A 12794-nucleotide genomic window follows, 5' to 3' on the forward strand; every position below is an offset into this window, starting at 1 on the left:
CCTTTGGCCCGCCTATGGCGACGGGTGTGTCTAGGGCTCTGTAGAACATACTGTGATGTTTATTAAAAAATATATATATTTTTTTATTTAGGGTCTTAAAAAAAGACTATCATCGTAATTTATTTGTGACATCACACCTTGCCTTCAATGTTCGTAAAAAACCCATACCTTATGTTCACTGAAGATTAAATTGACGTTTGCAAAAGTTTTGTTCGGTGACAAATTCCTGCATTCATTATCTTTAGATTTACCAAATTAAAACCAAGGGTAGCTACTTCAAAGACCCTCATCATTGGGACACAGCACGGTTTTTCTCGCAATTCTTGAGACATGACCATCCAACATACTTGAATATCAATGAGTGAGGGGCGGTGGGACATGCACGTTCATAAAAGGGTTATTGTTTACAATGTGCAGAGTAGGCAGAGGCATGGTTGGAATTGTGCTCCCATCTCAATGCTGTGATTAAGACGCTGCTGCACTGCTCTGCTACAGCATAACCTCAAAAGGCTAACTCTGTGTGATGGTGCTTAGGAGACAGCTAACCAAAAGCCAGAGGCACTGACACAACCAGAGAGCGGGACTCCAGACCAAACTGACAACGCTAACAGTCCACCTGCAGAAGAGGAGACTAACCCAGAAGAGAGTCCAGTTATGAACTTCTTCAAAAATTTAGTAAGTGACACATTTTAAATGTAAACATGAAAACTTGATGATTTGTGTGTTTGTGATATTTAGTTTGTTGTTTCTCTTCAATCACCAGACCAAATGAAATCTCTCGGCTCAACCAAATGATTTTTTTTTAAGTCTTCCTGCTGCTAATATTGTATATAAATCATTACAATCAAATTGCCAGTAGCAGCAAAGCTATCCATAACAAATTATGCTCTGACGCACAACAGGCAGCCATTGTGTTTCCTCTTCATCATGCCGTCGTTTGGAACGCGTGGCGTTTTAAAGAGTTACAGTGACCTCGCGCCATGCTAATCAAGGCTTGGAACATGCGGGAATGTGGCGGCCCATTGTTGGAACCATCGTGTGAGCTCACAAGGGAGGCCTGTGAGGCTGGAAGTTGAGTTTGGTAAAGATAGAGCGAGGGCAGGCCTACGCCATCTCCGCAGCACAATGGCTGCCACTCTGACAGCGATGCACTGTGTACACATGGCCACGTACAGCAGTGAGCCTAAGCAAAAGCCTATTCTTACTTTTATAAACGGCCTGCTTCCTTAATAATAATAATAATAATTATAGGGGTGTTAAAAAAAATCGATTTGGCAATATATTGCGATATTACAGCGAGCAATTCTCGAATCCATTCGATATGCGGCCGAATCAATGTTTAAACATCAATTTTTTTGATGGAAATATTCAACAAAACGTCTTACTTAGGGTTAGGATTCACACATTAAGCATGGAAGAATGTTGTATTAATGGAACATTAAGCCTTAATATTTTATTTCAATGTTGTTCAAACATGAAACAGATTGCAACAGGTTGTTTGTTAAATACAGTGGCTCAGTTATAAGCCTGAAGTTTCAGATAAATAAATACATTTTATTATAAATCTTACAGTGTACATGTTTACAAGTTTACTGATTAGTATTTTCTAAATTTGAGTTAAAAAAAATCGCAATAATCAATTTATAGATTTGTATCGGGATTAATCGAATCGAATCGTGACCTATGAATCGTGATACGGATCGAATCGCCAGGTACTAGGCAATTCACACCCCTAATAATAATAATAATAATAATAATAATAATAATAATAATAATAATGTAATGCTTGGGCATTCTATTATTCTATTTTGTGTTTCTTTTTTCCATGGCAGAATTTAACGGTGAGTGTCCCTTCCCTTGTTCGGCAGATGACTCCCTCTAAAACATCCAAAAAGGAAACTCCTGAAGTTCCAAAGGATCAGGTGATGATGACACAATGAAACAAATAAATGGTCAGAGATGATCAGAAACAAATCCAACAGGACATCCTCCAATTGCTTGCCTATATGATACTGTATCGTCACTGTCGCGTAAAAACCTCCTATGACCTATTTGGCCAATTTTGATATTCTTTTTCAAATCTATATTTAGGGCTGGGTCTCCTTGTGGGTCTATTACTTTTACAAATTATTTACAAATCTTAAGTGTTGAAAATGGCTTGCTCCCTTTGACGATGCAATGTTCTTGGTTCATGCTGTTTATTTATTTAGTTATTTTTGGTTGCCTAAAAAGTGATGGTTTTGGAGATGCAAGGATTCCACCCAATGTCAGAAATATGTATATAGGCCTATTTAATGTCGCTGTCTCATAATGACTTTGTTAAGTCCTTTTCGTCATTATTTTGACTGTTTAAATGTTAAATTAGGTTTGGGTGATTAATCGACTAACTTGAATTTTTCCCCATCAATTTATTATTTATTCATCGTTTAAAGCGTGTCCTTTCTGACATGCTCTGCTGACAACATGGGTGCAAACAGGGAGTGTCGTGTTGCTAACATCTTTTCCGACCCCCTTTCGCTACTTGCTAGACCGGAGAACAAAAATCATGGCACCAATCACGCTAAACATAGCACCCGTTTATAAATTGCAAAAGCAGTGAATATCGACATGCTGAAAACGTTTGATCTGCTGAGCTGTCCGTTAAACACACTCTTCAGGCCCCACCTTCTGGCACATCAATTATACAGTGGTGACGGGAAAAACTCCTCAAGGCCATTGCATTGTTTTGATGAGCCAAACGCAGGCAACCTGGACTAATGAATGAGCAGTAAAAATACTTTATCTTCACTAATCAGAGTCCAATTGATGTAATCAGGTCAAAATCTGGCGGCTATAAAGTAGCCCTTAAACTCTGCATTATGCTAATTTCAATGTTAAACATCAAAGCGATTCTGTGAGGCTAAGATAAGTTTTGAGTTGAGAGGAACCTGAATGGTTACTTACTTAACAAATGTGTCCTTGTTCAGACACTGACATTCTTAACAAGTCTGCTTCAAATTTTCAAAACATATACTGCGAAAAGGGTCGTTTCTGGGGCTTAAGCTAACTCTTAAGGTCTTTTACTTAATGTTTTTTATTTTTCTGTAAAATGTGATATTTGCAATTGTTGACAGTAGCATACACGTTACTCAACAAAATAATCAAGTTATAATAATTGTGATCTATTTAAAATGGCACTGAATTAAAATTGAAGAAAAACTGTTACAATCACAATAAATGAAATTAGATTAAAATACTGTAAAACCTCACCTATGCCCAAACTCATCAATTCAGAGATTTTAAAAAAATGACAGCAACAACAAACTGGATAAGTTGTACTAACTGATGCTGTTTGTCTAATTCAGCTCCTCATTCAGACTTTTGGTTCAGCCGGACAAGCCTTCCTTTTATCGCTGCTAAACGTGATGTTTTTATGACTGCTGGCATTTTTCGCTGACCTACTCTAAAATGCTGCCTCTTTTGTTGCCAAACAGCAGCAGAGAGAGAAACAGCCAGCACCAACCACCACTGTGAGCACATTGTCTGTTTCCTTATAAAGCCTTTGGGTTACTTTATGGGAATCTGGGTTTGTGTTTGATAGATATTCAAATCATCTTGGTTTCTTGTACAGTTACATTACATTTATATTATTTTGCAATGGCCGCTTTATTACAGCATGGTAGGATCTACCTCATTGTCAGAGGATCCGTTTGAATCTCAATTGAAACATATGTGTGGAGAATGCATGTTCTCCCGTGTTTGTTTGGGTTTTCTGAGGGTACTTTGGCTTATTCCCACATCTAAAGCTTCTTAGGTTTGGGTGACTCTAAAATTCCCATAGATGTGAATGTGATTCAGCTTTCCGTGACTCTAATGAGAACAAACACAATAGAAACTGACGGGGTGGTCACTTTACCTTGCAGTCAAGCATTCTAACTCAGTTTCTCTCCCAAGGTTGCACAAGTGTCTGATCCTCCTGCAGCCTCCAAGGGAATGTTGATCCCGCCACCTCCTCCCCCTCCAGAGCTTCCAAAAGTGGACGTCAAAGTGGAGCCAAGTGGCAAATCAGCCAAATCCGCCACCTCCAAAGAAAAAACAAAAGCTGTGGCAAAGAGCGCGGAGTCCCCCAAAGGGAAGTCAACCAAAGATGTTCTAAGCAAATTCTTCCGTCCAAAGGTAAATCAACACAACACCAGATTGTGTTTATTATTACTACTGCATTACAATATGTGTAATATAACTGCAGTAAGTTCCTAAATTGCATCTGAATTGGAGGAGAGCCCACAAACCATACAAAACATGCCATCAAGGTACCAAGGTTAGAAAGGGATCCACTTAACATTCAGGCATAGCATTTCCAAACATGCTAAAAGGAAGGCGATCAAGGTAGCATGCGAGCATCATTTGGACTGTGTGTTTGTTGCTTTTACTTGGAAGATAATCCTTTACTCGTCGCCTCTCTAACGGTTTTGAAATGATTCATCTTGGTCTCATTTTTTTGTATCACAAAAGCATGGCATTTGAACAGTGGGGTGTGTAGACTTTTTATATCCACTTTAGGTTTGGTGGAATATATCTCTGAAGGTGTATTTTCATTCATTGCAACAAAATGTATCTTTAATGACACTTTATTTTGATCTTTGGCTAAAAGAGAAGAAATAGTTATTGTGCGATTTAAAAATGGAATCAATTGAGGATAATGTTATTTGGATTGTGTCGTTCTGGCATTGACGTCTATATGTCTCATTACCATAAAGAACTGTTTCAATGTGCTGCAGACTAACAAGGAGACACAACCGCAAGCAGTAGAAGCTGAAGTATATCCAATTGTAGAAAAACAGGTAAACTTGCCCAGCTGCACTTGGGAAGTCTCTAAATCGATTTCAGGCTATTCATGCTACGCTTGTACTCGAGATTTTTAAGACAACAACAACAAACATTAATTTACCCTGCAGGAAAATCCAGTGGATGCGCCACAAGCTGTTGTGGAGGTCCAGGTAATTCAGTGAAAGTAAATATTTGACGTGTGTCATTTACGAGAAGTGATCCTAATTTTATATCAAACAAAAATGTTTTCATTTGTATTTGCTAATGAGGCTGAAGAACCTCAACAGACAGCAGAAGAGGCAACACAGATGATTGTAGAAGAGAAGGTAAAGTAGCACAAAATGTATTTTCTTTCTTTAGCAGCAGTCGACATGATGTTTAATACGCAAGAACATCTCAAGTGAAAAAAACCCGGAGGTCTTATATAAGTAATTCGCGCAATTTGGAAGAGGGAAACTGCACTTCTAAAGTTGTGCTAAAATTTAAGCTTGAAGCTCAAATTGCCATCAGTACAACATCTCGGCCACGCAGTAAATTTGTCTACCTCCAAGACACCGTTTCAAATCTGAAAAATGACTGCTTTTTTATGATGACGACAGTCTGACCCACGAACAAATGATTTCGAATTCCACACTTCATGTCGAAAAATTCTTCCCTAATCCGAAAATTCATCCACGTGCCTTGTTCTTAAAGGTTATGTTGCAATAAACTGGCAAAAATGTATTGGATTAAAACTAAGATTGCAAAAATAGTGACTATTTTTCAAGTTAGTTAGTTAGTTGGTTAATTAATTAGTTGTAGCATCGTTGGTGGTAAAACAACCTTTTCCTTTCCATAGATGATGGTAGAGACACCACAGCCTGAGGTAGAAAATGAGGTTAGACGGGTCTCGAGGTTTAATCAAGATTTTTTCGTCACCATCTTAAAATAATTGCCTAAGTCTTTTTTTCTTTTTCTTTTACAAACTTTTTTTTTTTTTACATAAGTCATCTCCTCATTATGCAAATGGTTACAAAAAAATTGTGTTTCCTGAAAAATCTGAAAAAAAGACCTAAGGCGATTTTTTTCAAGAAGGCGTCGATTTTGATTCTTGCTGGGCTTTGATTCTTTTCCTTGTCTTGTCTCAATTAATAATGCTACACCTTTGTCATCTTACCTCCTCTTTGATTTGCAGGTGTCAACTCTGCTCATTACTTTAATAGCATGTTTACTGGTTTGTTGGCTAAAATGATTTAACTGGTTAGCATAAAACTTTGTGGAGTCATGATGGAACAAATAAAGGTCCAGGAATCTGTTTCACTTTTTGTTAAAATTATGGGGTGACACTTTCTTTTACTACATCTATTTACACTATTATCAAGACAATACTCAGTAGAGAAAATAACAATCAGGGTGATGCTTTTTTCCCGTATTCTTGCTGGGATTTGATTCTTGTCTCAAAATGTTCCTCTTGCTAACATCGTCTTTCACTCTTAGGTGTCCGCTTTCATTCGGTCCTTGCCATCATCCTCATGAAATAGCTGTTGATGTTTATGATTATTTTTTGTCTTTCATGGAAGAAGGTGGATCCTTCTAAAGCTGGGACTCTGGAGGCCACTGCCAAGCCAGACCCCCCACCTCCGGTTCATGAGGAGAAGAAAAATCCATCAAAGTCATCATTCTTGTCCTTCTTCAAGCCTAAAGTAAGAACCTAGTATTGACGAAGCATCTGTTCATTTTCAGTCACACATTAGTGTGCCATGAAAAGTCATCGGGGGTAAATTATCCAATGTTAGTTATTTTTGCCAAATGTTTTTGTTAAATTATCAATGCCAATCAAATGTAACCTCACCAGCGAGATTGATGATTGTCATTCCCTCGAGGGAGTTCTTCACATGATCAATCTGGTACTTCACTAGGCAGACCCGTTCGGGAAAGGCGGGACTTGCTATACAATACTTCGAGCTGATTGGACGATGCTGCATCTTTGCACATTTGTTTTGACCAATCAAAGCAACGGATGAAAATGTCGTCTTCCGTCTCGTCTTGGGGGTGGGCACGAACATCTTTACTAGATAAAAATGCATGAAACGCCTCTTGCTGTTCAAATTCAACAAGGAAACGGTGAGTAATTTCTGCGAGAACATAAATAATGAAGTAATTTGTTTCCCCCCCGCCATCAGCGCTTATTGCTTTCGTCCTGCCTAAACAACGCCTGATTGGTCCGACCTAAAAAAAAAAAGGTCGGCTGCAAACGTATCAGCGGGAGCGGTACAAGATGTATTCTCTGGAGTTTGTTAACTCACAAATGCCGCGAGAATTCATCTTGCTGGCAAGGTTAAATCAAATGCTCTTCCACTTGAAAACAAAGTTAGTTAACCTGTACATCCACTTTTTGTGAATCGTTTTGTTCCATCCACCAACCATACACATGGCTTTGCGAGTGAAAATCATGAACATGTTTAACATTTAAAATTGCCGGCTGGCTTTTTCTGAGCGGATTGAGGAAGTTAAATCAGTCTAAAAACATTCCAAACGCCAAACCACAGGATAAACCAATCAGGAGGATAATCTTTCAGACACTTTAGGTTTAAGTGAGAAATTAGGCTCGGTACATGCATGGCATCAAATGTGTGTGGATACCCCCCCCCCCCCCCCCCCCCCGGTCATTTAAATCATTTTCCATTACAATTCAAAGTCTTAACATAGCCTAAGTACATACATAGGGCTATGTAACGTGGGAGGCAACAAAATGGGCACAGGGAGATCATGTTGGCTGTAGTTGAAGAACCAACCCAACACTACTGTATCTTACTACGATGCCCCATTTTCATTGTGTGCTTCACTGTTTTAGGCAAGTGATCCCAAGAAGGCGAACCCTGCCCCCGTCAAAGCAGCAGACGCACCTCCCGCGGCAGTAAAGGCCAAAGAGGAGCCCAAAGCGGCGGCGAAGTCGTGCGAGGTGGTCGTAGACGACAAAGCGGCCTCAGTGGCCCCCAAGGCAGGCGACGGTGTCGCCAATGCGGGCCGGAAGTCAGAGAAGAGGAACTCCATCCAGCTCTTCTTGAAACATCTGGTGAGTAAATAAATAAATAAATAAATAAAATACGCTATCAATATTTAGTTACAGCTCCAGCACCTTAATTAGTTAGTCACATCTCCCCGGAGAGCTCATTTTCAAAGGCCCGACGTAACCCGTTGCAGTATGCTGCTCGCACTGTGTCCACCAGATGGCAGCAGCGGTTCACGAAGTGACAAAAAAAAGTCAACATAAGTGTTGACCATCATGGGGATTGATTGGGGGAGAGTTGTTTGTTTCTTCATTTGTCTGCCTGCTTACATGAACTGGATTTTATTATATTTACTTCAATATATGTTGTATTATTGAAATATTCATATTAAATTTAGCTGGACTCCTACATTGACACTTTAACTGTAAAACAAAAAACTTTCTCTACAGTTTGGACAACACATTAAAAACTGAGATCATCTTATATCAGAATTGAATTGCGTGCATGTGTATGCTGGATCACAAGCAAATATCAAACCAATTGGGACCTGAGCTGGATGTCCCAAATTTAACCAGCTGCAAATCCACCTTGTTCATGTTTAAAGTCTCAGCTCTCATCACACCGGGTTCTTATCAGTTTTGCTCATCTCTGAGTGGAAATCTATTTTGCACTCTGTTTTATATTTTGCGAAATTTCAAGAACATATATTAGAATTAGTAGATAATTATTTTAATTTCAGAGTGCATTTGGCATCTTGACTCAATCAATGCGCCTTTTGTCAACCCCCTCTCCTTTGCCACCACCCCCACTAAATTTGTACATATTTAAGAGTCAGTTAATGTCTTTGAAGTCTGAAAAATTCCAGATTCCTTCTGCGACTGACGTTTACATTCTTTATCTATGTAGACGACCACGGTGATGCACACTGTGGAAAACAAAATGTGGTTGGTTTGTTTTGTCCCGCAGACTCAATATTAGACGGGTGGAAGAGACCCAAGGATTAGTTAGTTGCAAATATTTGTCTTGCTCCGGGTGCTGGCGATCCGCGCTGTGCTAATGCGCACAAATGACAACGTTGTCAAAATGATCTCTATTCATATGAACCTACAAAAACATTATGGATATATATACATATACATATTATGGATGTCAGTCCATCTAGGCCGTGGTTGGCGATGTCACTTTGTAAGGAAACACTTACAAGCATCAAGAGACGCTTGATCCATGTTGTACTATTCCTCCTCTCTTTAGGGTCAGAAACGTCACTCGACAGACGCTGGGGTCCAGACCGAGCCATTGACTGTGGCTCCAACAGCCAAATGAAAACAGAATCCACTCTCAAGCTCTTCTGTATAGAGTCCTTTCGATCTTTATTTTTCTCTCTGGCTCATACCTTCATTTTGCGAAACTGTCAAATTAATAATTGCTTGTTTTTGTCTGTTTAGCACTTAAAAGGTCAATTGTGAAAAAACAAAAGTGAACATGAACAGAGAGTGCAGGTAGCTGAAGATGTGGAGTTTTTAGATGCTCTGCTTAGTGACAATGTGGGGTAGGTCAACGTTTGGTCAAATGAAGGAATCAACACATGAAATGAAATTAGCTTTGTGTGGACTTATAAACACCTTTTACAGGATCCACTAGTACACTCTACTTGAGTGCCAAATAGAAACAGTCAACTTAAATTTGTATGCGCTTGACAAAAAAGAATGCACTTAAAGATGATGTTATGTTGATGTGAGCTCTTGGTATTGATGCCATCTATTGGAACCTTCAGATAAATCATAATCGTTACTATGTCTGGAAGTAATTACAAGCTTAGAAAATAACAAATTCATGTAGGAATGAATATACGGTAAAATGATCGTCAATGTTGTGCAAGTATCTTGTAGAAATGGCAACTGACAACATATCAATATGATGTTGCCTCTTTGTGAACTGTCCAGTTGTGGCTGTCCTGTGGCAATTTGTTGTGCAATTAACATTGTGCTTTTGTCTGCTTCTGTTAATGTATGTGTGTGTAACTTCTGAGGACAATAAACAGGTTTGTCGTTTCATGCTCATTATGAAATGTTTTAACTTCATACAAGGCAGCCGCTGCTTTAAACAACCCACAATGAGTCATTGGGTTTGGACGATGTTAAGATGATGACACGGCCTTCTTGCGTACGTGTTTGGTGAACTTGTGAGAAAGTGTGACGCATCAATCTCTTGCTGTAAATTCATAGTCATTGTTGGATTCATTTGGATCGCTGACTGACAGCTGCAAGGAAACAACATGAACTGTCCTGAGGAGGTATTTTATTTAGCTGAGTAAATTGGCTTTGAAATTCCGAGATGGCACAGCTGCACTTGAGTATATAAACTTGTGCATCCTGATTTTTGTGCCTGTGCAATCCTTTTTACGCCTGTTTAGGAACTTGGCAGACTGCTCTACGCCATGATGAGCATTCTTTTGTCACGCGCTCAATGGGCCTAACAATTTGGTGCCAAGTCGGCAGTGAGCATCCCCACAACGGCGCAACGTGCACTTTCTTATCTGCGCCAATCAGCATGCGTGCTTCTCTGAAAATATCCAAATACAGTCTAGCCTGCCAGTATTCAAATGTTGACAGACTTTTCCATTGGGTACAAAAATAGATCCCATGAAGTGATTTGTAGCGTTACGGGTGTGTGGTTAACAACACATACACCTTACAGTTCTGGTGTTGGGGGCTCAAATCTGGGATGTGGCCTTTCTGTGTGAAGTTTGCATATTTTCCCTTTGCATTGCCTTGGTTTTTGCCACCATTCCAAAACATGCTTTTTGGGTTAAGCATTATATATTGTCCATAGTTGTTCATGTGAGTGTGAATGGTTCATTGTCTGTTCCCTGTGATTTGCTGGCATCCGGTTCAGGGTGTGGTCTACAGCTAGGATAGGCGGCAGCTCACCCGAGAACCTTGTGAGGATAAGTGGTATAGACTTGCTGTCGAGTGAAAATGGCATCACAGTTGCTCAGGTATCGGGTAACAACCAATCACAGCTCAGCTTCAGAAAACAGGTGAGCTGTGATTGATCGTTGCCTGAGCACTGAGCAACTGTGATGTCATCTTCTGTCGACAGCAAGCAGCAAAATGGCCGCCCACTGGGATAGATAAAAACGGCTGGATTTTGCTTCATAACTGATATTCCCCAAATTTAATATTAATCAGAATGTCATGTTTAGACTATAGTGAGGTCACATATAACATATTATCGTCAAGAAATCTTTACGGTTGACTTCCTCTTTAATGTCGTTGAAAGTACTGAACCCCACAAGTTTCCTATGTGCATTCACGGAACTGTTTTTTATTGAAAAAGAAAATGTGATTTTATTTTTATTTTTGCTCAACATAGTACAAGTATGAGAAGGGATTTCAATAATAAAAAAATAACATGACTTACAAAGACAACAATCACAAATTGACTACTGAGCGCACATTTAGCCTGAACACCTGCAGCCAATGATGGCCAAGCAGGAGCGTCGTCACCAATCATATGAGTCAGGTGTGTGTCTTGGCCTCCCCCAAACCCCTGAGACCAAACCCATGGTGTTCGATCAAACCCAGGTTAAGAACCACTGATTTACACAATTGCTAATATAGTACGTTTCACATTTATTGTTTTCAATAAGCGCCAAGTGTTGAGCCGCCATTAAGTGATGAGTCACGGCCCTGGCAGCCATAACTCACACCGACCGCACCTTTGTTATCAAGGACACTCTTCTCGCGTTACTCTCCGTAGGTGGATCATTTTTAATTTTGCATTAATGTAATTGCAGAGGCAATGACAGGAAGAAAGTGACGACATTGCCCGAGTAGTTTTGCACACTCCCAACCTTATGACGGAACAAGTGGGTGGGAGCTTGAGTCAAACAAATTAGGAAGTAGTCACAAAATACAGAAGCTTCATGTAATAAAATGTGATCAAATATTCCTTTTCCCCATGTCATTATTTTTAAATCCCCAAAAGCATAAGACTGAAATTTAAACATCCACCCATCTCATTAAGATCTAGAATAGCAACCTTTCTTTTTGGGAGAGCTCAGTATTGTTCATTCGGTAATTTTACCGATTTGACATGTCATCATCATTGCTCTTTTTTCTTCTTCTTTTGTATGTGGGTGAGAATGTGTATGTGCGTGCGTGTGAGTGTGTGTGTATTCATTAGTTCACCTAAAACCTATTAAAAAATCCCATACCGTTCACCTAAACCGAACACTTCCAGCCAGAGTCGTGAGGCCGTCAGGAGACCCGAGGAAGGACCAAAGAAAAGAAAGGAAAGTGAAATCCAGAAAAAGAAAAAAAAATTGAATAGCAACCTTTTTTTAAGGTTAAGGGGTTTAAGGTTAAGGGGGGTGAGTGCTGAAGTGGATCAAAAATGTTGAAGACAAACTTAGAAAATTAAATGTATAAAAACTTATATATAACAGCTGCTCTAACTTGACGGCAGAAGAATGTTGATAAAAAGTCATGAAGAAGCTGAGGCACTCTGTTAAAGAGGAGTTTATTGTCTTTATTAACATAGTTCTTCATTTTTTTATACGTTCACCCTTCCTGGGGCGTCATAAAAAGCTGTGCTACAGGTTAACAATATTGCTTTTTACATTTACCCACAAGTTCTTTCCTCCGCGTTTGTGCATTCACTAACAAGTGGAAATCTCCACGTGCACAATGTGAAAGCATGTATCCTTTCAATAAGCTTTGCCATTTGAGTAGAGCTGTGCAATGGTTGTGTCTATGGAATTAATCATGCAAAGGATTAGATCAGCTGCATGGACCACCATACTACTGAGGTTCATCCCAGGACATGTGTCTCATGGGCAGGCAGGCCTGGGTGGAGGCCCTCAATGTGCGTTACGAGTCGACGCTGCTTGCAGCTAATAAAGCTGCCTGCTGGTGTAGAGATGCATGATTCGAGGGAAAAATGAAAAGAGCTGCCGACTAAATATGATTACAAATTTGCGACTCCGATCTTCTG

General features: G+C 39.6%; 1 protein-coding gene across 6 annotated transcripts; it reads left to right on the top strand.

The window, feature by feature from the left end:
- Nucleotides 1–427: 427 nt before the first annotated feature.
- Nucleotides 428–9856, top strand: bcas1 (brain enriched myelin associated protein 1). 6 transcript variants are annotated; one of them, XM_077555311.1, is made up of 7 exons: nt 428–675; nt 1833–1922; nt 3474–3509; nt 3934–4155; nt 6366–6488; nt 7640–7861; nt 9048–9856. In XM_077555311.1, the coding sequence occupies exons 1-7, from the start codon at nt 655–657 to the stop codon at nt 9117–9119; spliced, it is 786 nt and encodes a 261-aa protein (XP_077411437.1). In that variant the 5' UTR covers nt 428–654; the 3' UTR covers nt 9120–9856. The 6 variants fall into 6 exon arrangements, with proteins under 6 accessions (XP_077411437.1, XP_077411438.1, XP_077411439.1 ...); XM_077555312.1 differs by having other exon boundaries at nt 3477–3509; XM_077555313.1 differs by having other exon boundaries at nt 1869–1922.
- Nucleotides 9857–12794: the final 2938 nt, after the last annotated feature.

The sequence above is a fragment of the Vanacampus margaritifer genome, chromosome 1 (genome assembly GCF_051991255.1).
Source record: "Vanacampus margaritifer isolate UIUO_Vmar chromosome 1, RoL_Vmar_1.0, whole genome shotgun sequence".
NCBI classification, from domain to species: domain Eukaryota; kingdom Metazoa; phylum Chordata; class Actinopteri; order Syngnathiformes; family Syngnathidae; genus Vanacampus; species Vanacampus margaritifer.

Bases quoted from the DNA above. Each gene is read 5' to 3' on its own strand.
- bcas1 (XM_077555311.1), top strand. From the start codon at position 655: ATGAACTTCTTCAAAAATTTA. The intron at 676-1,832 runs GTAAGTGACACA...TTTCCATGGCAG, and splicing joins TGAACTTCTTCAAAAATTTA to AATTTAACGGTGAGTGTCCC. The intron at 3,510-3,933 runs GTGAGCACATTG...TTCTCTCCCAAG, and splicing joins AGCCAGCACCAACCACCACT to GTTGCACAAGTGTCTGATCC.